We start from the raw sequence: 27,675 nt of genomic DNA, 5'->3' as shown, positions 1-27,675 counted from the left end.
TTTCATTTCATACAAACTTTTTTTGAAATATAAACCATTAACGAACTACGTTATATAAGGGTAAATAAAAACAATTTTGATGATAACTGTAAATAAAAAATGTATTATTAAAAAAACATTAGACAAAGTAAGTAAATGTACGACTACGAGTTAAGTCGTATACAAAGGTTGTTAAATACATAATAACAGCAATAGGAAGTAAATAAAAACGTTGTTTTACGATCCTCTCTCCACGGATGGAGAGATATCGAAGGAGGGAGGAAGGGAAATGGGCGGAGCCTCGGGTTGACTTTCACGTCCATTCAGCCTTCGACTGCAGCAGCGGCGGCGTTGAACTTGCAACCGTCGTCCGCGTGCAGCGCCTCTCCCTTCACCTCCGCGGGGACCCCCGAAGACCGAGAACCACGAACAACAACAACATGTCCATCCAGGACAAGGCGACCTCGTCTCAGCTTCTGCTCGGGTGACGAGCTCGACATGCACTCTTAGATCGACGGCGTCCCTGAACGCACCACCAGCACCAGCAGCAGAGGGAAAATAAAGGCGTTAAATCTCGGAAGTTATTTGATCCGATTGTTTGTTGCTCAACTATCCAAGGACCGCGTGATCATCGTGGGACTTCTCTCTCGTGGATTGTAACCTGCCTCTCCCACCCCCCAAAATGTCATCTCAGGCGAAAGTCAAGAAGGACAAAGAGATTATTGCCGAATATGAGACCCAAGTGAAAGGTTGGTAACCAAACCGCCCCCACCCCACATCCCACCCTCACCCCCTCATTATTTTTCTTCAATATTCAACTTTAGCATCACTTTCCATTCCCTTGTGCTTGTGTGTGTCACGTGAACGTCACTCATTGTCTTGACTGGGATGTCACAGTGGAGGTAAAGATGCTTGACTCGTTTGTTCCTGCAGGCCAGAGACAGCCAGTCGAGCGTTTCTAACGTCTGCAGATGATGCACCGAGTTCACCTTCCTCCCGTGTGACACCTCTCGTGTGTGTCAACCATCTCTTCATTTTAAACAGGTTTCACATCTGAATGTTCATTATGGTCTGCTCTGAAAGGAGAGAATGGAAAAAAGCTGGAGGAGGTCACACACAGCAAACAGTTGAGAAAGTGCATCAATAATTCATGGTGTCTGCATCAATTATGAAGCATGAAAGGATTTCACTGTCTGCTGCTAAATATGTGACCAAACACAGAGTCAGGAAGTGATGCTGCAGAGGGATGGTCAGGCCAGGATGCTCGTGTGTGTGTGTGTGTGTGTGTGTGTGGAGGTTTCTTCTCTACAGCATTTCTATCGCATCATCCACGACGAGGTTATGGTGTCGCTTGAATCCTCATGTAAAACACATTAAAATATATATATATATATATCTTAACTCTAACACATGTGTCACATTAACACCAGATGATCGACTGAAATCTCGAAATCTGTGACAGTAAACGAAAGAAAAACTAGTGTCATATTGAAAATAATAAAGACATAATGACTAAAATATATATATTTATGTTTGTATGTACACATACTGTTCTATCGACTTGTATTGACAAGAATCTGGCGATACGATACACATCACGATACAGGGACAGTGATACTACATATAGTGATACTTTAGTAACAAGGATATATGTGTAGTATTGTCGAGTACTTGACTCTGGTGTTGTACAATTTACAGACCACATTCGAGTCTTGTCGAAGTTGTGACTATTTTCACTTGTTTTGAAACCAAAATATGTCCAGACGTCCGCTTTAAAAGCTGCTGGAGTTGACTGTATCCTCTCGCCCTCAGTCATCGCTGAGATTTCATTGCTCCTCTAGCTGCCTTTAATTGCACGCAAAACTAATAAAAAGACGGTGAATATTTGCTCGTGAATTCTAGATACTTTTGTAAGTATTTGTATTTCATGCACATTTTATTGACGTATAAAGTATACAAATCGATACATTATCGTAAAAAAAATGTATTTAAGTGTTTCAATATTTACCAATATATTTTTATAAACTCATTTTATAATGTCCGCCTGATGATTTGTTTGAACTAGATTCATGTTAATTTCATGACCTATTAACTAATGATGGTCTGATGAAGCTTCATGAAACAGTGTCATTATGTTCAGAATCCACTAGATGGCAGTCTCTGCACTATTTTCCTTTGTTTTGAACTGTTCTAATGAAACATCACATTATTTTTTTAACTGATGGCCCAACCTATTGACCTCTAAAAACGTGACACTGTTTCATGAAGCTTCACCAGCACATCACTACTATTAAGATGGTTTAAGTGTTTAAGTGAGAAAAGATAAGAAAATAAATTAGTTTGGAAAAGGATAAAGATAATTAAGTTGGATAAGTTCGACGCCTCTGAGCAAGTAACTAACTAGCATTGTACCAGGTAGCTCTCGAAACATGAAAATATTCGTTAAAAAAAGGCTTTTATGTTCCTTAGCTTTGATATTACTTACTTGAAATAGTACTTACTTACATCAATTCTACTTAACTTTTAATAAAGAACTATACAAATATAGATTAAGGACATTTTGGCTTCCTTTATAAAAACTAAAATAAAACTTCTTCACCATTTTTCGCCTCGTGTTCATCAGTAATGGGCAATAAGCTATTACATTACTATACAAGGAATGTATATTTGTATTTATAAAACCATACAGTCAGTAATTGGGTCACAAATTAGTGCTGAAGTCGGTGTCTTTTCAGGGAAATAGCATCGAGCTATTGAGCTCAACATGATACAAACATCTATAGGTGAAAAAAAAATACATTTGTCGAAAAATACAATGTCATATAAAACTAATATTTCCTCAAATGACTAAATTAATTAATTTTACATTTTAATTGATGTTTTTTGAATTGAAAATTGTGTGTTTGATTGTTTTAACAGTAGTTTACGTGTGTGTGTGTGTGTGTGTGTGTGTGTGTGTGTGTGTGTGTGTGTGTGTGTGTGTGTGTGTGTGTGTGTGTGTGTGTGTGTGTGTGTGTGTGTGTGTGTTAGAGACTTGTTGGGTGGAGGCTAATCATAAACTTGTGTTGGAAAGTGTTGTCAAGGTCATGCTGCAGTGCTGACCAACAGTTTTTTAAATCCAGGTTCTGAGTTTAATCTTATTTTGAGATGCGATAAATTGAAAACTATCTCATCTCAAATCATCGATATCGGCATCATATTCTGCTCACGCCTCTCCTCGTCTATGCATCTCATTGTCTTCTTCCTCTTTTGCTCACACCTGAAGCCTTCGACAACTTGTCTCTAGTTTCTCTCGTCTCATCTGCTAATGAAAAAAACCTCTTCGTCTCCATCTTGTCCACTTCCAACGATGAGTACGTCTCACGATACAGTGACAACGATACGGTTAATCGCGATATATCCTGATACTGTAGGAAGAACAATACATTTGCAATATTTGTATTAAGGCTGCAGTGATTAGTCGACGCTTACCTTGAAAATTGTTCACGAAAATAGTCGACAATGACATGGTGGAGGTTATTTTAATAACATTAACCATTGTGGTCCTGCCCACAATACTGGATTAAACTTCTCAATTTCAATTTATGACTCATGTTCTCTGACTGAATATCCAAAACAACCATAATCTTAGGGTTAAATCCAAACAAAGACCTTTATGCAAAACAAGCAGACGTGCTGCTACTGTTTATTACATTTTTATTATTTACTTTTTATTAAACTGACTATAGGACAGAGGTTTACATGCATTTTTTAAATGCTAAAGTTAAGAATTTTTTTTTTTCTAATCAGATTTGTTGAATAATTGTTAAGATTGTTGGTGACTAGTCGACTATTAAGCTAGTATCCAGTAGCTAATTTGTGGTAGTCGAGTACTTGACTCTGGTGTGGCAGAATTTACAGACCACATGACTCTTGAAGTCGGAACTGCTTGCATTTATTTTGAAACCAAAATATGTCCAAACATCGGCCTTTAAAGATGCTGGAGTCGACTGCATCCTCTCGTCCTCAGTCACCCTCTAGATGCGGAGAATGTAATGACTGCTGCCATCTAGCGACCGGAAGTTTAAGTAGAATCTAAATGGTTTTATTTCAAACACAACTTATTGAAGTATTGACTTTAAAAGATATGTATGGTAATTAAAAACAAATCAATACAATGATGTTGACTATCAATACAGAATCGTGAAAAAAAACAAAAAAACATTGTCAATACAAATACTAATTGGTTTTCTGACTTCGTCTTTCACCCTATTTAGGATGGGATTTGCTCCAGGCTACATTTGACTATTGGATCTGCATATAACTTGAAACAAAATGAATCAATGATGGATTTATTAACCGCCCAGTTTACACCAAAATATTAAAAATGTATCTCTTGGTTTTATATTTGTAAGTAAGCCTTTTTACAACAGTTTTCTTCACCATTGAAATCCCAAATTGACTTGGAAAAAGCCAGAAAAGCAGTGAAATAGTGGCTTAATCTTAAGCTTCGTATACAGTTGTCGTTTCCAGCCTGAACACACTGACTAGCTTGAAACAAGTTTCATCCATCTTTTCATTTATTTAGTGTCCACATCAAGCACCAGCGCTTCCTCTCCCATCTCGCTTCCCGTAAACGCCATTAAGCTGACATGTTAAGCTCATTTTCTGACCATGGTGGGGATCGTTGGGGAGCCGGGCAGGAGCTCGGAGACATCGACACTGTCCGCCGCTAATGCTGCGCTGCTGAGTGCAGTGCAATTCAATCAGGCTCAAGCCCCAATGACACGTATCAGCAAGCTGACGCTTTAACAGGTCTGGAGCTGTATTTACTGCTAACATCGAGATGATGGAGCGAGATGTACACTCCGGGGTCTGAGAGGGGCTTTTGTCGTCGCCCGCGGTCACCCTTCGAGATCATTTCTGTCGTAAATGTTTATCACGAACGAATATTCTAGCAGAGAAAACGTCACGTTCACACTCGCTCACTGACGTTTAGATATCTGGGTAAAAGTTTAGTTTTTGAGGAATATATTCTTCTTATTATGGTACTTTATTTTCGCGATGAATTTTTCACAATATTAAACAGCAATGTGTAAATATTTAATTATTTTTGGCGTTTGTTCATTTTTGTGTTGCAATTAAACCTCCAGCCGCTAGATGGCAGCAGTCAATACGTCCTCCTTCAAATATTGTTCATATTTGAATAAATGCGAGTATAATAAGGAAATTATTTACTTATTTACAATAAGAAAATTGTATTTAAAATTAGCAAATACTCATTGCGTCTGTTAATATTGGTGTGGTAATCTAACTTTTGGCCGCTAGATGGCTGCAGTCATTACGTCGTCCTCAAAATATGGTTTATGTTTGAATACATGTGAGTAGAATAATGCATTTATTTACAATTACAACATTTTATTTACAAAATGCAAATACTCATTCCGTAGATGGCAGCAGTCATTACGTCCTTCGCAACTAAAGGGACAATGATGACTGAGGACGAGAAGATACAGTCGTCTCCAGCAGCTTTTAAAGCTGATGTTTGGACATATTTTGTTTTCGAAAAAACAAATGAAAGTAGTTACGACTTCGTCAAGAGTCATGTGGTCTGTAAATACTGTAACACCAGAATCAAGTACTCAACAGTACTAGACATATATCCTTGTTACTACAGTATCACAATATACCGTATCGTTGACCCTGTATCGTGATACGTATCATATCACCAGATTGTTGCCAAAACAAACCACTAGAACAAGTTGCTAGTCTTTGGTCTTTCTGGCAACAGGATCTGATCACTTCAAGAACTGAGCTCGATCCATGTTCCTCCTCTTGACCAAGGTCATGAATTTTAGCAAAATAAGTTCCCTACGTAGGATGTCTACCATGGAGGTACAGCAATACCTCGGTTCCGTGACTTGGAACCAGGAGGTCTTCCCAGCCTAGCTATATGGGTGGAGACCTTGGGGAAGACCCAAGACACGTCTTCTGCTTTCGCAGGAACACCTCCAGAGGAGCTGGGTTTATTCTTGATTGGATAACTGCAGAGGTTGAGCCTATCCAAGCCACAGGGCGAAAGGCCAATAAAATCCTGCGAGATCCTGGTGATGACTGAGGATAAGTGGATACAGTCAACAGCTTTTAAAGCTGATGTTTGGTCATATTTTGGCTTTGAGATCTATTAATTTAACCACCTACGAGATGTCTTAAAAATCCTCAGTCCCCAGTGTGGCATTGTATTGTGAGATCAGTACATTGCTACTGCCCTATTTGTGAGTCTCTTGACCGTGAAAAGGAAAACGCCAGTAAAATGGTCGACTGGCCCTTTAAATCAGAGACTATTATCTCCAAAGTCGCTGCTGAACCAGAAACCAACTGTGAAGCTATTCCTTGGCTGTAATATATTTTACTGCAGGGCATGTTATCTTCATTAAAGAACATAAACTAGCTTAATTATTGTGGTTCTGTGGCAACATTTTACATGAAAATAACAAAACAAGCCGCACCTTTAGCCGCCGTCACAGATATGTCAGGAACACAGACACACCCCACACTGTGAACTCCTCATAACGGAATGTCTCGACAGATACTTTACGACCCAACGTGCGATGGAAAAGCTGCAGTCGCAGAATCTAAAACAGGGAAAGATGATTTTCAAACCCAACCACGCGCACGACCACGAGCGTGCACGAGCGCCTGAGATGTGCTAAATTATGTCAACGTGTCGGTTCGGGTTAGGACACGTGATTGGCCGGGCATGGCTCGCTGCAGACCGACTCGGAGGCTGTGGTGACAACGACTCCTCGCTGGCTGATGTTCGCGGATCTTCTCTGGAGCTCACGTATGACCTGAAGCGTGTGGCGGGGAAGCATGTCAGTCATCCGAATAATAAGTTTAACCTTTCAAATGTTTTTTTTATTTATTTAATTGTTGCTGCATCACTTTGTTCATTTATTGACTCATTGAATTCAATAATTTTTTTATATTAAAAGGTTTAATTTGTTTTTTAAATTTAATTAATTTAATAAAAAAAAAAGATATTCTAAAGTATAATTCCAAAAATATAATAATAAAATACATTTTCTAAATATAACTTATATATTAATTCATAGCCTTTTGAATTCTATGATATTTTATTTTTTAATATTTGAATAAAAGAAATATATTCTAAAGAATAATGAATAATTTTTTACTGCTATATTTTGATATTCCAAGAATTCAAAATAAATGTTCTAAATTTAACATTTTTAATTCTTTATTTTTTGCAGTTTTATACCAAACTTTTAAATATTGAATTTCAAAGGCTACTAATTAAAAAATATTGAATATACAAAATGCATTTTAGAATATTAAAAAATTAATGTTAAATTAAACAATTCAATATTCCGATTGATTCCACATCGCTTTCAAGCTCTTCACCGCTTGTTGATGGGAAATTAACTTTATCATGATTATAAGTGTAGGAGATAGAAACAATCAATACCGATGTACATATTTAATGGTATTTGCACGATGTTGTATTGACATTCAACAGCACTGTTATATTTTATTATAGTTCAATTAAACTTTTTGGCTTTTACATCATATTTTATTCATAGTTCTTTTATATTTTATACTTCAATTAAGTGTTTTTAAAACTAAAATAATTAGGTCTTTAATTTACTAAAGATGAAACAATCAAATTGTGTGGGTGATGACTGAGGGCGAGAGGATACATCCGGCTCAGACTGCTTTTAAAGCTAACATTTGGACATATTTTGGCTCTCAGTTCTTTTAATTCGACCAAAAGAAAATAGAACAAATTAAAATTGCCGACTAGTACTTTGAGTTGAATAGCGTCGCCTGAAGAATTAAGAACTTGGGTGAAACATCTCGAGGGTGTGGAGCTTCTCATTGCCTAGAAACAAACCTTAATTCACCGACCTGTTCTGGCCTGTTTCATCTTAGAAAGAACTGTGCTGTTGAGTAATCAATGGATCAAGACGGAGACGAGGCGACATCCTGGGTCTTTTATTCTTCCTCGTAGCGAAGCATTACCCTGAAATATAGCCTGAATCATTCATTGAATCCACTGCAACATCGCTCCAACCCTAGTAACAGTTAAGCAGCTAAAAATAGCATCGAGACAGGAGAGTGAATGCAAATAGTACGAACTGCTGCGGTGGAATCAGTTTCAGTCCATCATGTGCTCGTTACTCTGCGCTGCGTTCAGGTTCCTCGTTCATACGAGTTCTCTGCGTTTGAAAAATGACGAAAATTATCTTATGATGACAGAAATGTTGTTGTTGCAGTTTTAGACTATTGAATTAAGCGAGTGAATGTAGATTATTTTAAGATAATTTTAAGTGTTAGAAGAATAACACAAGTTAAGAAAATGCTTTTAATGAAAGTTTTGTATGTATAGAATATTCATAGCGTTTTAAATTAAAGATAATTCGTTTTTTTTATTAATTGAAAAAAGAATAATATTCTGATGAAAAGTATATATTTTTTACACTTATAGTTTGATATTCCTATTCCAAAATTGAAAAAATAAATTTTCTAAATGTACTTCTTTTTTTTCTAATTTATAGCCCATTTAAATCCAATATAATTATTTTTGGATGATTGAATTAAAAAAAGGATATTCTAAAGAAAATGATTTAAAAAAAAAAAAAAAAAAAAAAAAAAGAAAAGTTTGGTATTCTTATTCCAAACAATTAAATTCATAGCCTTTTAAATTCAATATAATTAGTTTTTTAAATAATTGAATAAAAAAATATTCAACAGAGTAATGAATATTTTCTACACATACAGTTTGATATTCTTATTCCAATAATTGAAAAATAAATGTTTTAAATTTAGTTTTTTTTTTTTTATTCATAGCCATTTAAATTCAATATAACATTTTGGTGTAATAATATTACCATACAATGCCAAAAGAGTTCGAATCGAACTACTTGGTTATATATAAACTACATATATCTTATAATGACAGAAATGTTGTTGCTGCATATTTAAAACTCTTGAATCAAATAAGTATTTGAAAGTACATTTTTCCAAGATCATTTTATGTGTTAAGAAAAAGGCTTTTAATGGAAGTTTTGTATTTATAGAACTTGTTCATTCAACGACCAAGAGTGCGCAAATATTTTGGCCCTTTATTTGTTTAAACACACATGGTCTAAAGTTTTCCCTGGTGTAATGGTTGGTTCTCACTAAATGGAGACATGCTAGTATTGTGTGAATATACATAAGTAATTATTTAACATAATTATTAGCAATAATCATCAAGAGAGAGACCGCAGTATACGCTGAATTACTGATATTGAACAGACCCTTTAATCCCAAGATGGTTAGTTGGATGTTGGATTCTAGTCAAGAAGGGCCAAAAATATCTTGATAGAAATAATAATGTTTTAAATATGTTTTCTATGTATATAGTGTGATATTAAGAACAATAAAGATATAACAAATTAAATATTTATTATATATTATATTATTATTATTTATAGTATTGTCGAGTAGAATTTACAGACCACATGACGAAGTCGTAACTGCCTTCATTTGTTTTGAAACCAAAATATGTCAAACATCAGCTTTAAAAGATGCTTGAGTCCACTGTATCCTCTCATCCTCAGTTATCAACAGGATCTCATGGGATTTCATTTATCCTTTAGCCTTGGAAAAATGTATTGGCTGCTGCAACATAAAAAAAAGGAACACCTTGAATTGTTTTAACTTATTCAATACACAATCCAAAACAAACCAATACAAAATATATATTATAAAAACTATGAAAAAAAAAAAAAAGATTTGAAAGTAAAACATAAAAAAATGAATAAAAAGGATGCAGTGCTGTTGAATATCGGTAAAGTCGTAAAATCGTTAAATAAACATTGTGATGGTTGCGATATATTTTCTGTATATGTAATTTTATACACAGCATATTTGGGCTAAAAAATATTTAAAAGGAAGTAAAATAAAACTGCAAATAAATCCAACATAAGTATTTTATTTAAAAAATAAAAGTTTACAGTTTGACAGTTTGACATTGACCTTGTAAGAACTGGATGAATTCTGGATAAATAGTTTCTATTTCAACAATGTTAAACTCAGATGCTAACAAAACATTAGCATTTCTAAGTTAAACATATGTTTAACATCATTTCATTAAGTAAGTAGTAAGTCAGAGGAAACAGAAAACATTTAAAAAACATCAATCAAAAGATTCTATGGCATCTTTGCTGCCTCGAATGATGATAAATATCCTTGTAAAGCATGAGTTTAGTGGCTTAAGTGCGTCCCTGGTCATTAGGCGGCGACAGGTAGTTGTAGGTTTTGTTCTCTCCGGGCGACTCTGGAGCTCCGTAACCAGGCAACCGTGCCAGAGGGAACCGAGGGAACCAACATCTTTCCCTCGACTCCTCCATTCACTTTCCCACTGGCAGACTCAGCCGGTCTGAGGGAGGACATTTTGCGAGTCCTTTATCCTGCGTACAGAAAGATCATTTAGGTAAAGACAAAAGGCCGGTTCTTCCATCAAGCATCTCCTCCATTGATGCGCGGCGACAACGTTCCGTTGGCTTCACAACAATCTGGCGACGCTCCACTCACTCGCCGCGTTGCTCAACAGCTTCTCTTTGTTTGCCGCCGATGGATTTGTTTGTGCGTTAAGATGTGAACTGAGAGTTTTTTTGTTTTTTTTTTCGTGTCACTAACGCAAACACCCAGTTTGATTTGATGTTAAAGCAGCAGTACGTAACATTTAGACTATTTTTTTTAAATGATTTTCTTTATTTTTAGCATTCATGACTTGCTCAGTAGAACTTAAATGTGTTTTATGGTTCACAGCAGTTGCAAAATAGAAGAGAACATTTTATAAAATGCTGCAAATTAGGGTATGACCATGACCTGCCAAAAATGCTTCATTTTTTAAATAAATTTAATGAATTTTAAAATTAATTTTAAGAAGATATTAGTATATCTCACAATATTAATTCATTCTCTAGATATATATTTATTTAAATAGTTAAATCTGGATAAAATAGTGAAGCACAAAAGATGTCGTGGACAGGAACTTTATTACAAAATAATGTAATGTTGTTTTTTTAAATATATTTTATTTTAATCTTTTTATTCTATGGACAGTACATCTTTATTTTGTTTTTTTTAATTTTAATTTTAATTTCTTTCATTGTTTTTTGTAAATAAGTTAAATACGTGTACTGTATGTCTGTATGTCTTAAAGTAAGTGTGTGTGCGATATTAATCGATCGTTAACATGGATCATGGATGACGATAAGAACATTAAAGGTCATCCGATGTAAAAAAAAAAAAAAAAATAAACTAAAAAAAGTAAAGTAAAGAATGTTTACTTAAAATGCTGGAGAAAAATCGAACAAATCACAATTAAATCAAAAAGAAAGAAATTAGATTAAAATGTGACAGAAGGTGGATTATCTGTTTAATAATTTCATATATACACATTTAGCACTTTGAGATTCGTTGACTGAACTGATACGATCTATTATTATTATTATTATTATTATGACATTTAGAAGATAATTACCAGAAAAAAGTTGGTAACAAATGAAAAATGATTATCATTGTTGGCGACAAAGAATTTGGATCCATATTGTGGTTCTGATAGAAACTTGTCTAAACATTCTATGTGTATTCTAAGCTCTTGCGATAATGGCGTCAGATAAAAGCACAAATTGGTTCCAAAATATACTGACAGAACGTTATTGAGCTTCGTTTACAATTCACAAAATTTTGCCTCAAGATTAAATTCATTTAAAAAATATTTTTTAAAGTAATAGTTCACCCAACAATACCAATACTTGTTGTTTAATGTAGCGACTGGAGCTTAGTTGTCTTCGTCTTCATGTTCCTCCAAAAAGACACTTAAAACATCCAAATACCTTCATACTACTCGTCTGTAACGTCCATCTTGTATTAAACCCTGGCAATAGTTAAATAAAAATTAAATAACTTTATTTATATTTAATTTCCCTCTGACTTATTGAGGGCCACATTATCACAGGCAACGGGCCGGATGTGGCCCCCAGGCCAGCACAAATCTCAAGGTAATTTTCGTCGCCGAATAGAAAACGCGTATCTGTGTTCACCAAATAGAATCAACTTTTTCTTTTTCGCTGCAACCGGAGCTTCAATCCCGCTGCTTTTCTCATCAAGTATTTGCCACCCACGCGCCGCTTAAAGATTTCCAGCACGAGGGTCGGACTGTCGGCGTTTTATCCCTCGTAATCCTGGAGAGGTTGAGAAATAACTAACTGCTTACGAGTCGAGAAGTAAAGGGAGAAAACTCTGGACTTAATCAAGGATGAGAAGCTATAAGATAAGGATTTGATTGTTTAGAGAAAAGTTTGTTTTATAGTAATTTCAAGTATAAAAGGTTTAAAGCAGCACTACGTAACATTCTTAGGTGTTTTTTTTAAATATGTACTTTTTCTAGCAACTCTTACCGGAGACGGCAGTTGCATCAAATTCCTACATGGCTGAAGTACAGATAGCAGTTTTAGAAGTTTTCAGGAAGATACTTTAAGACTCTTTTTGATGGTGATTAAAAGCTCATGTAGACGGTGCTATCAGTGCTTAAGAATATATGCATTTTTCTACCAGTAGGGGGAGCCGTAAATGAAGTGGGAAATTATTTTTTTATTTTAAAACGCATGGATTTTGTTTTCCTTTTCAGTGGACTTTGAGGGTTACCATCAGAGAAATATAGTAGTTACGCTATTCAATAATTATTATAAATAAAAGATAAAAATAGGTTTATTTACTTTCATGATTTTTCTTATTAATGTTTTTTTTTTTAATCATATTATTGTTTTTATTAGTTTGTGTCAGATACCCAAGGATATCGCAAGCTCTCTGTGTTTGTTTTTTTTACTGAACTTTGTCTCAAAATAAAACTATGTTAAAGTGGGAAACTATATTTTAATTTTTGGCGAGTGGTGCCAGCAGAGAAAAGTTGTAGTCATGCTATTAAATAATTTAAACATTTAAAAAGAGATTTAAAAAAATTACGTTTATTATATCTACATTATAAAATATTGATTTTTTTTGGGGTTCTTTTAATATTGCAATTATATTAGTGTTATTATTATTTATTATTTTTAATTGTAAATAAATTAAACATGTGTACTTTATGTGTTAATATGTGTGTGTTTGTTTAATCTTTTAATTTTTTTTTAACTGCTACCATTTCTCCAGTATCAGAAATAAAATTATATTAATCAATCAATCAATCAATGATGAACAAGGTAATCTGATGAAAAAAAACAAAAAAACAGAGAATGTTTACTTCAAACGCTGGAAAGTCAAACAAATCACAATAAATTAAAAATAAAATGGATTAAAACGTGACAGAATAGAGAAATTATTGAACCTTAACAACAGTTATAACAACATGGAAGAATCGGTTTCTTTTTTTTTTTTCACACACATATACAAATATACAAATGTTTCCAAAACTCTCTGTTTGAGAAAACAGATGTAGAAAAAAAGGGGGGCAGATGTTACACTACTATTTGATCTAATTAAAACTCCATGTCACATGACTGCGCTTAAACAGGCCGTGCACCATTCAGCCTACACATGACTAGATCTTGAACCGGAGAATCACTTTTTATTTTCCTTTTTTTTTTCAAAACCCAGTGAACAAAAAAAAGCCGCAGCAGTCGAGCTTGGATATAATCTCCAGAACGTTCAGACGAACTTGACTAAAGGCTGGCTCAGCACAATACGTTTTGAGGAGCTGACCTATTTTATATTTTCCGTGCTGTCTGCCACGATAAACACACGTTCATGCAGCAGATGCACTTCCACATCCAACGACTGCAACCATGACTTTGTCGTTTCATTAGTGACACATCAACATCCTAACCCGGGATGTTGGTGTTAAGAAGGTTCGGGGATCAATAAAGTTTTACCTTACCTTAATATGCTCCAGCAAGTCAGAGTTTATCTCTCCTGACAGTTCTTTTTTTTTTCTTTTTTTTTGTTGCAGAAATCCGCAACCAGCTGGTGGAGCAGTTCCGGTGTCTGGAGCAGCAGTCCGAGTCTCGGCTGCAGCTGCTGCAGGATCTGCAGGAGTTCTTCCGGCGGAAAGCTGAGCTGCAGCTGGAATTCTCCAGGAGTTTGGACAAACTGGCGGAACGCTACTCCGCCAAGATCCGCACCTCCAGAGAGCACCAGCACTTCAAGTGAGTCGTGAGAAATAATGGACACGAACTTTATCACTTAAACATTTTAAAGTCATTTTTATCAATACTCAAGTCAAAGAAAATGTGCATTTCCAGAAGAAAATGCATTACGAGTGCTGAATCTGCCGAATCTGTAAACTGAAATGAAAGTATTAGTATTCAAAGTAAAAATGTGCGGAAACAGTTGAAATGATGGCATAAAGTAGAAAGACTGATGTGAAAACGTTGAAATAAAGTGAAAAAGGTTAAAAACAAGAAAAAAAGGAAGAAGAAGAAAAAATTAGAATTTGTAGTAGAAGTAGAAGAAGAAGTAGTAGTAGAAGAAGTAATAGTAATGAGAGTAGAAGAAGTAGTAGTAGAAGAAGTAATAGTAATGGGAGTAGAAGTAGTAATAGAAGTAGTATAAGAATTAATAGTATAAGTAAAGGTAGTGGGAGTAGAATAAGAAGTAGAAGTAGTAGCGGTAGAATAAGAAGTAGAAGTAGTAGAATATGTTATTAATCTTATTTATTTTAGTATAACCCATGCTCATGATTTCTTGTTTTCATCATTATGAAACAATATTTTTCCTCCTATTCTAAATTGACTTTTGTCTTTTTTCACATGTTTTTTATCATTTTAAAATGATTGTAATTCAAGCTGACTTGTTGTTGCTTCAACATTTAAGTGTGTTAATAAAATATAATATTATATTTCATAACATGATGTAACTATTAAAAAAAGCACTTCCTTAACATAAACACTAACGATTACTTATATTTTGACTTACAAATATATCTTTTTAATTTGTTTAATTAATATCCTGAAACAAGAGTTTCTTTTATGTTGCCTCTTGGCTATGCCCCCCCCCCCCCCCCCCCGCATTCTAGAAATTCTTTCTTTTGTCGACAGATTGAGTTGACAGGCATGCGTGTATGATTATATGTTGAAGAGCAAGACAATCGTGATAATAAAACACTGCGCAACGATAAGCTTGACCTGGCCTGACGTGTTTTTTTTAATTAACGAGAGAACATTTCTCTTCTCAACAGTCTTGAACTGTTTTTCTTCATAATTTGACTTTTATTCTACTTAAACCAAGTTCAGATCCGATACAAACATTTTTTTTATGGTCTTTTTGTTGTATTTTTATGACATAGGTTTCTCCTGTATCGAGTATATGCAAGAATGTGACGATATGATGCGTATCACGATACAGGGGATACGATACAATGTATTGCGATACTGTAGTAACAAGTAATATTTGTAGCAGTGTCAAGTACTTTACTCTGGTGTTGCAGAATTTACAGACCACATGACTCTTAACGAAGTTGTAACTGCTTTCATTTGTTTTGAAACCACAATAATAATAATAATAATAATAAAATAAACCATAATATGTCCAAACATCAACTTTAAAAGCTGCTGTATCCTCTCGTCCTCAGTCATCGCGTGAAATTTCATTGTTAATTTAGCTGCTTCACTTTCTTTGTGTAAAATGTAAACATTTTTTAACCTCCAACAACCTCCAAAAGATGAATCTCCCAGCATACATTGCTGCTTGTCTTAAAAAAAAAACAATGACCCTAAACGTAACTTTTGGGGAACATTATTAACGTGACACACGTTTAGTTCCACTTGTTTAGTACTGATCAGCGGAATGAAACTCTTAAACAAAGGGTTGCACAACAAAGACTAGACAGAGAGGGGGGGGGGGGGGGGGCAGAGGAAATGACCTGAAATGAAGCCAGGGCCAAGAAAGCTTGTGGCCCCGGGGCTGCTTTGATTCTCACAACTAGGTCAGACTCTTTGTCGTCGCCCCCCCCCCCTCTGTCTCTCTTGTCCATTCTCACACCACAAATATTGACCAGAGATCTGAGAGGAACCAATTGTTAAGTCAACGTGATTTTTATCTCCTCGTAAACGACACCTCAACCATCTTGAAGTTCGGGGAAGATCCTTCTGAGAAATTCATGTGGACCGACTTCCCCGCGTCTCATCCACTGGCCCAGATTTTAACCGTTTTTTAAATGCGTCTGGCCCCAGACGTGGTTCCCGGGTCAGAGTAGTGACTCTGTCACGAACGCTGCTCGTCTGGTCGACTCCTCACTGTCACAATGGGTTGTTTTTTTATGTGTAACCTCGGCGCTGCAGCGAGTCAACGTCGGTCACGTCAGATTCTTGTTTCTTCGCCGACGCCGTTTAATTTGGAAAATACATGCATTTACTGTCTGTTGCCGGGTTCAAGATGTCCTGAAAAATGTAGTTGAAATGAGGTAAATTGAGGCCAAAAATATGAGTCAAAATGATGATTAATATTATTATTTTTATTCTTGATATCATGAATCCATCTGAACATCAATGTGTCAATTTTTTTTTTTTTTTTTTGGCTTTAAAATCTTATTTTTATCATAGTTATTTATAGTTTATATTTCAATAAATGTGAGTAAAATAATACAATTATTTCCTTATTTATTTACATTAACAACGACCAAATATTCACTACGTTTGTTCATTTTTGTGATCCGATAAACTTATGGCCACTAGATGGCAGCATTCATGACGTCCTCCGCAGCTAAAGGAACGATGAAATCCGTCAAGATCCCGGCGATGACTGAGGATGAGAGGATACATTCAATTCCAGCTTTCAAAGCTCATATTCCAAATAAAGTTTGTATACAATAATAACATTCTATTTAAAAATGATAATCATTTTTTATTTTTTGGATTTCACATCACATTTTATTTGTGTCACAGGTATTTCATGGATTCTATATGAAAAAGTATGTGTAGTATAAAATGTGTTTCACTCGTTTTAATTTTTTACATTTTCATACCATAATCCCTGCGTTTGTTCATTTTTGTATTTAAACTAAACTTCCAGCTGCTACATGGCAGCAGTCATAATGTCCTCAGCAGCTAAAGGGACAATGATGACTGAGGACGAGAGGATACAGTGGAATCCAGCAGCTTTTAAAGCTGATGTTTGGACATATTTTCGTTTCAAAACAAATGAAAGCAGTTACGACTTCAACAAGTCATGTGGTCTTTAAATTCTGTAACACCAGAGTCAAGTACTCGACAATACTACAAATATATCCTTGTCACTACAGTATCTAATATATCATATTGTTGTCTCTGTATCGTTATAAGTATCGTATCGCTAATAGACAACCTTAATGTGATAACACTTGTAAATCAAGATTTTTTTCTCCTTTTGTTTCCTTTCAAAAACTGAAAAATATTAAATATTTCTCAATGTAAATAATAAAAGTACTCGATACAAAGGCCTAATAATCTGGATCAACGTCTCATTGTCTGTCAAAACTCATTAGACCTTAAAAAAATGAGTCAGTTTAACGTTGAACATTTCTGTCCATGAAAAGTTCAAATCAGTTTATAATTGGATTTGCTGTGGATGGAACTTATTGATTAGACATTAGCCTGAATTAAGTTTTTGTTTTTATAGAAAAAAAATCACTTTTACGCAAATAAAACTTTAGTTTTATGAAAAATCTTCATGAATCAGTCAAAATATTTTACAAAAAATAGTGAAATCTCCAAAAAAACACTACTGTCTAATGTTTGTTTTCAACTTCAACTGTTTAAAACTCGCTGATGTTTAATTCATTCCCTTCGTTGACTCAATAATTCCTCACCGTTCGTTCCAGAAAAGACCAAAACCTTCTGTCCACCATCAACTGCTGGTATCTGGTGCTGGACCAGACGAGGAGGGAGAGCCGTGACCACGCCACCCTGAGCGACATCTACAACAACAACGTGATTGTCCGGCTGGCACATGTGGGCGAGGACGTCGTCAGACTCTTCAAAAAGGTCAGAAACGTCATGAAATGTACGAGCGACTCTAGAATGTTAACCACGTGCAGTGTCAGAGGGATCATCTGATCAAATCGCTGACGCAGGCGAGTCACAATGTCAACTTGACTCATCTGTAAAAACTTCAGTTTGGCATAAGAGGGAACAATGTCATGTACTAAAAATGTACAGTATTCATTTTTAATTTACCTTAGTTTTTAGAATCAAAAACGGCACCTAATCCTTCACTATCCACACTAAATAAATGTTCCTGATGTTCTTTACTGGATTCATTTTAGTGTTTATATTTGTTAAGTTTTTATTAATCATTTCAACATATAACAACTCCACAAAAAGTTTTCTGCTTTTTTTCCCTTTTTTGTGAGTTATTATTTTCCCTCAGAACAATTTTCAAGTATTCTTTTTTTAAATGGTTTTGTTTTAAAATTTCATGGCATCTTTTTATATTTTTGGTAAAAAGAAAAAGTATTTTTTGGGATAAGTTTTTGCTTCTTTTTATTGGCCTGACAGCCCCTTACAACAATCGCAGTATATACTGTGTGGCCCCTGAGGAAATTTAATTGCCCATTTTATTTTATAAGTAGCTTATTTAGTGTTTAGCTTTCTTTTGAAATTTGTTAAAACATTTTGTTTAAAGGTCATGCTTCTTTATATTTGCTTGAGGATATATTTGTAGTACTGTCGAGGACTTGACTCTGGTGTTGTAGAATTTACAGACCACATGAGTCTTAACGAAGTGGTAACTGTTTTCATTTGTTTTGAAACCAAAATAAATCCAAATATCACTTTTACAAGCTGCTGGAGTCCACTGTATCCTCTCGTCCTCAGTCATTGCCTCAAATCTTGTAGGATTTCCTTGTTCCTTTAGCTGTGTAGATCGTAATGACTGCTGCCATCTAGTGGTCGGAAGTTTAATTGCAACAGAAAAACACCTATACTTAAGATGGAAGTCTGGCCCCTGGGGGCCACTACACCATATTGAAACAAGGCCTGTATTTTAAACTCTATTATTTAACGGAAAAAAAATGGACGAAAATAAAATTGTGAATAGTAAAAAATCTTTTCCTGAAACTTCACCAAAACTTTAACTCTAAAAAAGACTTTTTAAAAAGTGTTTAAAATGAAATCAAACATTCCCAGTTTGTACATTGATGTCTGTCGTGTCACGTGTTCACAGAATTCTCTCAAACTCGCATTAATGTTCATCAACTTCTCGCTCACAGAGCAAAGACATCGGCGTCCAGATGCACGAAGAGTTGGTGAAAGTCACCAACGAGCTCTACACGGTAAGTTGAAGCAAATCTTTCCACTGCCTCTCCCTGTTTCCTTCTCCGTGTCACGACAGCCTCTAAGCTCCTCGACCTTCTTTCTTTCTCACCTGTGAACATCTGACGTTTGTTGCGATGATTTCTGCGTGCTCAGCAGTTCATGCTCGGTCAGGTCATTCTGTGGAAGGTTGGATGAGACATGTCGGCCTCCATCTGTGAGGGGCGTGGCTAACCAGGAGGGAGTCGGAGGAGAGGCAGTATTTTGTCGTGCGGTTCATGTTTGGTTTTACTCCTAAAGTTTTTTCTTGAAAGGAGGGGTAGGGGTTCTTCAAAACTCTGTTCTGAAAAGTTGAGTTTGATTGACATATCGGCTTCTGATTGTTTCAAACCGTCCAACTATAATGATTTGACAAAGTTTTTGATGGTTTAGTTTGATACGTATCTCGATACAGGGTAGACGATACGATCTCTTTCGATATATATTGCAATAGTGTTAGAACAAGGATACATGTTTAGTATTGCCTGAGTACTTCACTCTTTGCCTGAGTACTTGACTCTGGGATTGCAAAATTTTAAAAGCGGCTGAAGTCGAATGTATCCTCTCGTCCCGAGTCATCGCAGGATCTCGAGTGATTTTATTGCTCCTTTAGGATGTAATGACTGCTGCCATCTAGCGGCCGGAAGAGTAATCGCAACACAAAAATTAACAAGCGCTGTGAATGTTAAAAAGTTACGTAAGAAAACGAAATAACTTGTATAATCCATAAATCCATAAAATAACTATGACAAATATATAATATGATTTGAATATATATATATATATTTAAGTTGACACAGGGCTGTTAACATGGTATCATTAAAAACAATATAGCAATATTTCAGTGTATCAATATTTTCTTATTTCCCTAATATCATATTATACATACATATTATTTGATTGATTGATTGATTGATATTCCTTTATTCTTGCCACATTTTGGAAATTTAAGTAGTTTCAGCAGTACATGCATGTATCAGGCAATAAAGTACACATATTAAAAAACAATAAAATAAAAAAACAATTATTAAATATAAAAAAAAACAACTATAAAATAATAATAATTATAAAATATAAAACGTTATAAATAATTCTAAATATATCGACAACAATAAACATGAATAACAAGACAATAACTAAGATTTATTTATATCTATATTCTATTTACAGAAGTACAGAAAAGTGGCGAAAATAACTAATTAAAAACATGATATTTATTCATTAAAGACCTGATTGCAGAGAAGGAAGGAGCGGAGGATCCGCTTCTTTGGGAAAACTTTATTTTCAGTAATTGATTGACATGTTTAAGAAGAAACATGTATTGTTCAAAATAGTTTGAGTTTATAGGTTCATGAGTCTGTTCTCTTGTGAACTCAAGTTTCCAGTGACACAGCATCAGGTTCTACCACTGGTTCTCTTCGTGACCTTTTCTGGGCAGAACCTGAGAGAGTTTTCGGTGACCTCAATATCTGACCCCCGCGGTGTTGGACGACGTGGTCCGCCTTGATTCATCAAGACCTCCAAATGTCACTGCAGCCGATCAAAGTCTCAATCAAGTCAAGATGATGGAGGAGAAGATCTGAGACAAGTTTAACTCTGGTCGAGGGTTATCGTAAAACAATATACTTTGTATATATCGTAGCAGAGTTTCAAAGGATGTTCTTACATTCTTGGAGGGGGTCCTGGGTCAGATCTGTAAGAACCATGTTCACCAAAATAACACACTCGTATTTTTGTAATAAATACCAAAAACAAAAATATTAAGTTTTATTTAATGATTCCCGTAATATTTTTTTCTCCATATTTCTTTCCCAAACATTCCGAATGTATCATTTTATCACTTTTGTTTAATTCAACTCTAGATCTAATTTAAAAAAAAATTAAACTATAGTGGAAAATATAAAAAAAAATTAATAATAATAATTTTAACACCTAATTATTTTTGATTTTTTTTAGGTTTTCTGTGAACTCTATCATCCTAATGTAGAGCCGAGCAGCTAATGTTATGCTTAGACACGTTAATGATTTGTTTTTCATAGTAAAATATCTTTGTTAATCTAAACTGTTACCATATAATTAGAAAGAAAAATAAATCATTTCTTGTTTTGCTGCCTCAGTTTGTCAAAATGCTGTAGGCTTTTAAAAGAATGATAATTCAATTCCACTGCACACGTCCACAGATGCTGAGTTGACTCGTCAAACTGGTCTCTGGTGGTGAAGAGAGAACATCTGTGCTCTGGTGCTGACGCTTCCTCTTCTCCAGCCCATGAATCCACCGATCCTTTCATAGCAGCTGCATATAGACGTATAATGTGTTTCTGACGAGGGTCTCGTGCGGCTCGTGTGTCTGGCCCTGGTTTTAGTTTTTAAGCTGGAGGGAGATTTAAATGGGTCTCTTTCCATTTCAATTGTTACAATTTCAAACTGAATACATTTTATCGTGTCAATCCCTTTGTTTACGTTTTTTTTTTTTGTATATATTTTTTAGTATTTACATATATTAATTTTCTATGAATACATTATAAAATAATTGGGAATGTATTTAAGATATTATATAGAAATATATATATATATATATATATTTATATATATATATATATTAAAGAAAAACTTACTTATAATGAATGACTTTAAAATTATATAAAAATAATTGAATTTAATTAGACAGTCTCTTTTCTGATTTAAGGTAAGGTAAAACTTATATTTAATTTTGTTTATTTAAAATGCTAAATATATATTATATTTGACTGATTCATCATTAATATGTGAGTCACTTGGAGACTGACACAAAGTTAATTCAACATATAAACAGATGTTTATTAAGTTATTCGACACAGAAACAACCTAAAAAGACAGTTAGCTCGTACCAGACTTCTAAAAGCTAAAACCCGGGAAGTCCCTCTTCTATCCACGCGCCCCCTAAAATAACTCCTGGAGACCTGGAGTAGAAAATGTGGAGCGATGTCCTCCGGACGCTCCGTGGATGAACTCTGAAATACTCGCGAGAGCTTCTGCTGGCGCCTGTGATTGCGTAACAGTCTTGACTCGCATATGTGTTCACTTCCAGTCTGTTGCTCCTTGACGCTGCTGCAGAATATCAACGAGAAGTTACTATTCACTCCTCGTCGCTGATTCAGCTTTTTATTTTGCATTTTTTTTCTATAGGAACCATGTTTTTTTTTTTGTTCGTTTTTTTTTGTTCGTTTTTTAGAGAGTTGAGGTTAAAGCTAAATAAAATAAGGAATTTAAAGCTATTTATGTATATTTCTCTCCTGCAGGCTCGTTTATTATCGGTTATTTTAGAGAAGTTACTATTCACTCCTCGTCGCTGATTCAGCTTTTTATTTTGCATTTTTTTTCTATAGGAACCATGTTTTTTTTTTGTTCGTTTTTTAGAGAGTTGAGGTTAAAGCTAAATAAAATAAGGAATTTAAAGCTATTTATGTATATTTCTCTCCTGCAGGCTCGTTTATTATCGGTTATTTTAGTTATAATAGTTATGATTTTTGTCATATCGGTGATTACAATATAGAAATTCGACCACACTATATCGATTAATATATATATATATATATAAATATTTTTAAGATCAATTATTGTTGTGTTTTTTAAATAACTTTGATGAAATTAAATATAATTGTTAAGCCAAAAAATTATAAATAAACATGTTGATATATATGTATATGGTTTATATTCCAATTAAGTTCAATGTAAGTAATGAAATTTAGGTTGACTACAAAAAAATGTATAGAATAAAAAACGTTCTATTAAAAAAAAAAATGAAAAAAAAGAACATTCATAAATTTTTGGATTTCAAATCAAATTGTATTTTTATCATAGGTATTTCATTGATTTGTATATCAATAAGTATGTGTAGTATAAAATGTGTTTTGTTCATTTACTTTTTAAAATTTCAGATTTTCATACAATAATCAAAGCATTTGTTCATTTTTGTGTTGCAACTAAACTTCCGACCGCTGGATGGCAAAAGTCATCACGTCCTCTGCAACTAAAGGGACAATGATGACTTAGGACGAGAGGATACAGTCGCGTCCAGCAGCTTTTAAAGCTGATGTTTGGACATATTTTGGTTTCAAAACAAATGAAAGCAGTTACAACTTCCTCAAGAGCCTGTAAAAAGCTTAAAAGGCATTATTAAGGGAATTATTCTGGTTTTCTAATGAATGTAAATTGGCATATTATGATGTTGATTATCTTTTATTGTAACATGATTATTTTTATTTGATCTTTCAAAAACCTTATTTATTCAATGTATGGTTCTATCAAAGGTTCGATCACAGGCCTCGGTGCTCATTTTATTTTATGTTTTGACGGTGATTTGCTAATCCACACTCACATGAAAGATCTACCTAGAGGCGTTTTTCAAAAAGTAAAAAGAAGATTCGAGAAAGTCTTTGATTTTGCTTGCAGTGCAGAAAAGAACCCAGAACAGAAAGAAAGATATGAATCGTGTGTATCGAGCAGAGAAGTCGTTCTTAGTATTAGTGACATGAGGATCATTTTATCTTCAAATAGCTTCTCTAGAGTCGAATCTTCTGAGGACGTGTCAGAGCGTTGAGATAATTCAGCTGCTTAATGAATGTAAAAATATATATCTTTATAAAACGTACATGGACTGGGATTTATTCCGTATTTTAAGAATTTTTTTTAAGGATTTCTTAAATTTGAAATGACGTTTAAAGTACTTCATATTCATTAAGTTGTTTGTGCGCGCCTGTGTTTTTTTGTGTACGTTTATCTGTGCGCGTGTGTGATTGTGCACGTTTTTGTACATGTCGGTGTGTGTTTTTGTGTTTGTGTCTGTGTCTGTGTGCAAATGTTGGTGTGTTTATGCATGTCTGTGTGTGTGTTTGAGTCTAAGAGCAGGTGAGTGTGTGTTTTTCCATGTCTGCGTTCGTTTTTTTGTGTGTGTTTGAGTTTGTATGAAAGTGTGTTTGCGCCTGTACTTGCCCGTGCAAGTGTGTTTGTTTGTGCTTGTATCCGTGTGTTTGCGGATGTAGGTGTGTGTGCAAGTGTGTTTGAGCATGTTTGCTTGCGTGTGTTTGTGTGTGTGTGTGTGTGTGTGTGTGCAAGTGTGTTTGTGTTTGTACATGTCTGTGTGTTTGCTTGTGTGTGTTTGAGTTTGTACGTGCCTGTGCAAGTGTGTTTGTGTGTGCTTGTATGTGTGTGTTTGTGTATGTAGGTGCCTGTGCAAGTGTGTTTGTGCATGTTTGCTTGCATGTGTGTGAGCAAGTGTGGAAGTGTGTTTATGTTTGTACATGTCTGTTTGTGTGTGTTTGAATCTGTGTGCAAGAGTGTGTGTGTTTGTGCATGTCTGTGTGTTTGCTAGTGTGTGTTTGAGTCTGTGTGCAAGTGTGTGTGTGTTTGTGCATGTGCATGTCTGTTTTTGCTTGTGAGTGTTTAAGTCTGTGTGCAAGTGTTTGTGCATGTGCATGTCTGTGTGTGTTTGCTAGTGTGTGTTTGAGTCTGTGTGTGTGTGTGTGTGTTTGTGCTTGTGCTTGTGCATGTGCATGTCTGTGTGTGTTTGCTAGTGTGTGTTTGAGTTTGTGTGTGTGTGTGTGTGTTTGTGCATGTGCATGTCTGTGTGTGTTTGCTAGTGTGTGTTTGAGTCTGTGTGCAAGTGTGTGTTTGTGCATGTCTGTGTGTTTCTTTGATAGTGTGTGTGTCCTTATTGCTAAATAAACGAAGCATCAAGAAAGTGTCGTAGTAAAAACATCATTTTGTTGCTCTAATTATATGTAAAGAAAACACTTTCTTTTATTGGTATTTGATTTGAAGTGAACTGTGGTTTTAATATTCTCTCCCCGGTCAGGTGATGAAGACGTACCACATGTACCACACCGAGAGCCTGAGTGCGGAGAGCAAGCTGAAGGAGGCGGAGAAGCAGGAGGAGAAGCACATCGGCAAGGCCAACGACATCAGCAGCGCTCTGCTGCGCTACGGTCACGACGAGCGCCCACAGCGCCGCAGCTCCGTCAAGAAGATGGAGAAGATGAAGGAGAAGGTCAGTCTCGGAGATAAAGCGTGACTCCGTACATTCAAAGTCCTCTCAACACTCCCTGTCTTGTCGTCCTCAGAGACAAGCTAAGTACTCTGAAAATAAACTCAAATGCACTAAAGCCCGGAACGATTATCTCCTCAACATGGCCGCAACCAACGCCCTGGTGGCCAAGTACTACATCCACGATGTGTCCGACATGATCGACGTGAGTAGACGTGAGCGCTTTGCTCCGCACAGTTATCAATGGAATTTCCCTTCAGTGCTGCGACCTGGGCTACCACGCCAGCCTGGCCCGCTCCATGAGGACCTACTTGTCCGCCGAGTACAGCCTGGAGACCTCTCGACACGAAGGGTTGGATCAGCTGGAGGGAGCGGTCGACGCCATGGACCTCCGAGGAGACAAGCTGAAGTTCATGGACATGCACAGTCAGATCTTCTGCCCCCCCGCTCGCTTCGACTATCAGCCGCACATGGGAGATGAGGTGAGGCCACCGTAGCAGGACAAACGTCGCTCCTCTCAGGTTGCTAAGCTATGCTAAGCTATGCTATGCTAAGCTATGCTAAGCTAATGACAAATGTTTTCCTCCGACATTTTAGGAAATACTTTTGTGTGTGACATTGTTTTCAGAACAAGTTTTCCTTTAAATGGACCCAGGTTGCTAGCAGGGAATTATTAATTATATAATATTAAATGATTGAATTCAATATTTCAAACGATGTAAAATGTTGTTGTTTTTTAAAGCTTTTAATAGTTTTTGGCATTACTTAATTCAATAGTTTGTTCATTTAAAGGTTCAATTTCATTTTTAAATAAAATAATAAAATGTATACTGAAAGGATTAATTTAATTTATTGAATAATATAATTTTAAAAGATTATAGAGAGAGGATTATTAATTATTAAGAGATTATTAAGAGGATTATACTTTTTTATTATTATTCATCATTTATTTTCATTTTTTTATATTAAATTAAAAAGGCTACGGATTTAAAACATTTAATTTATAAAATGTATTTATAATTTATGGAAAAGTAAATTAATGTATTAACCTGTATGTGTAAAATTTTTTTCGAATTTGATTTATTTTGTTTATTTATTATAAAAAAAAAACATTTAAACAACTTAATACTTTAAATATACAAGTGATCGAATCAAATTATTCAATAAAAAGTGTCATCGTGTCAATCCATATTCTTTTCACTTTTCCCCTGATGTTCTAAAAATGAACTTTCTACACTAAAAAGCAACAAACTCACAGTCTGAATGGATAGAAGTATCTGTGTTGTCTTGTGCAAATATAAAAATTAGATTATATTCAAAATATGGATCCATCTTTAAAAATGTCCTTACTTTCACTAATGTTTATTTTTTAAATTAAATTGTATTTTGGTAGTTTTCTTAAACATTCTGCTGTTTTAATATGAGTGAATAAATAGACAGACCCAGCTGGTTTATGTGTTGCTGGTCTCGTACCCGACTCGTGTCCTTCTCTACAGTTGAAATAACTGAAGGTTTTTCTTATTCGTCACCAGATTTGTCAGGTGAGTGCGCAGCAGCCCGTCCAGACCGAACTCCTGATGCGCCACCACCAGCTACAGTCTCGTCTGGCTACACTCAAGATCGAGAACGAGGAGGTGGGTCTTCACTTTACTCTCTGTGACGATTCAAATGTTTTTGAAGACATTTTTAATTGATAATTAAAGTATAATCGCTAAAATACCATTTAATTCATGCTTCAGCACAAAGAGTTTGTGAATCAAAGTATGTTTTACGAGGAAATTACAAAAATCTGGATTATTCAGTCATTAAAACACGAGCCCTGATGGTATGATCAGTATTTTGGACAATGTCCGAGCGAGCATCGTCTGTCAACAGATTATCTGGAAGATCAGGAACAGGAAATGAAATGTCTTATCGGTCCAGCCATCGATTGACTTGAACATCTTTAAACTGACCAAAACATGTTTTTTTTACTTCCCCTGAATAAGGAATGATAAAAATAATTATGAGCCTCATTATATAGACAGGACTTTAAACGCAAAATCTTAATTTAAACCACTCTTTTTTACCTTTTAGTTACAATATCTAACATTAACATAATAATGAATTTGTTTCAAAGTTTGACTAAGAATTTGTCGCTTTTTCTAACTCGAAAACATTGTTTACAACATTTATTGAACAATTTAAATATATAAATAGAATATATATAGTAACTTGTAAGCTTAACTTCTATGTGTGTTGGTGCTAGCTACCACTTCAACTGCTAACTTGGTGTTATGCTTACAAAGTAGCGTTAGCTCTGATTTCTTTGCTAATAGCTATTGATTTTTAATTATTGCAATTGGATTAAAACTTCAC

General features: G+C 35.0%; 1 protein-coding gene across 2 annotated transcripts in view; it reads left to right on the top strand.

Annotated features, from left to right (window-relative positions):
• Positions 1-322: 322 nt before the first annotated feature.
• LOC148071350 (SLIT-ROBO Rho GTPase-activating protein 3-like) overlaps positions 323-27,675 on the top strand; it is a 43,930-nt gene continuing 16,577 nt past the window's right edge. For both annotated transcript variants that reach the window (XM_087801535.1, XM_087801534.1), the window contains exons 1-8: positions 323-728; positions 13,979-14,174; positions 17,825-17,987; positions 19,214-19,276; positions 25,129-25,320; positions 25,394-25,522; positions 25,578-25,799; positions 26,850-26,951. In XM_087801535.1, coding sequence (XP_087657661.1) covers positions 662-728; positions 13,979-14,174; positions 17,825-17,987; positions 19,214-19,276; positions 25,129-25,320; positions 25,394-25,522; positions 25,578-25,799; positions 26,850-26,951 — 1,134 coding nt within the window. In that variant the 5' untranslated portion in view covers positions 323-661. The remainder of the gene's footprint in view (positions 729-13,978; positions 14,175-17,824; positions 17,988-19,213; positions 19,277-25,128; positions 25,321-25,393; positions 25,523-25,577; positions 25,800-26,849; positions 26,952-27,675) is intronic.

The sequence above is a fragment of the Callionymus lyra genome, chromosome 10 (assembly GCF_982586985.1).
Source record: "Callionymus lyra chromosome 10, fCalLyr1.hap1.1, whole genome shotgun sequence".
NCBI classification, from domain to species: domain Eukaryota; kingdom Metazoa; phylum Chordata; class Actinopteri; order Syngnathiformes; family Callionymidae; genus Callionymus; species Callionymus lyra.
This window is presented reverse-complemented; position numbering and strand designations above follow the sequence as displayed.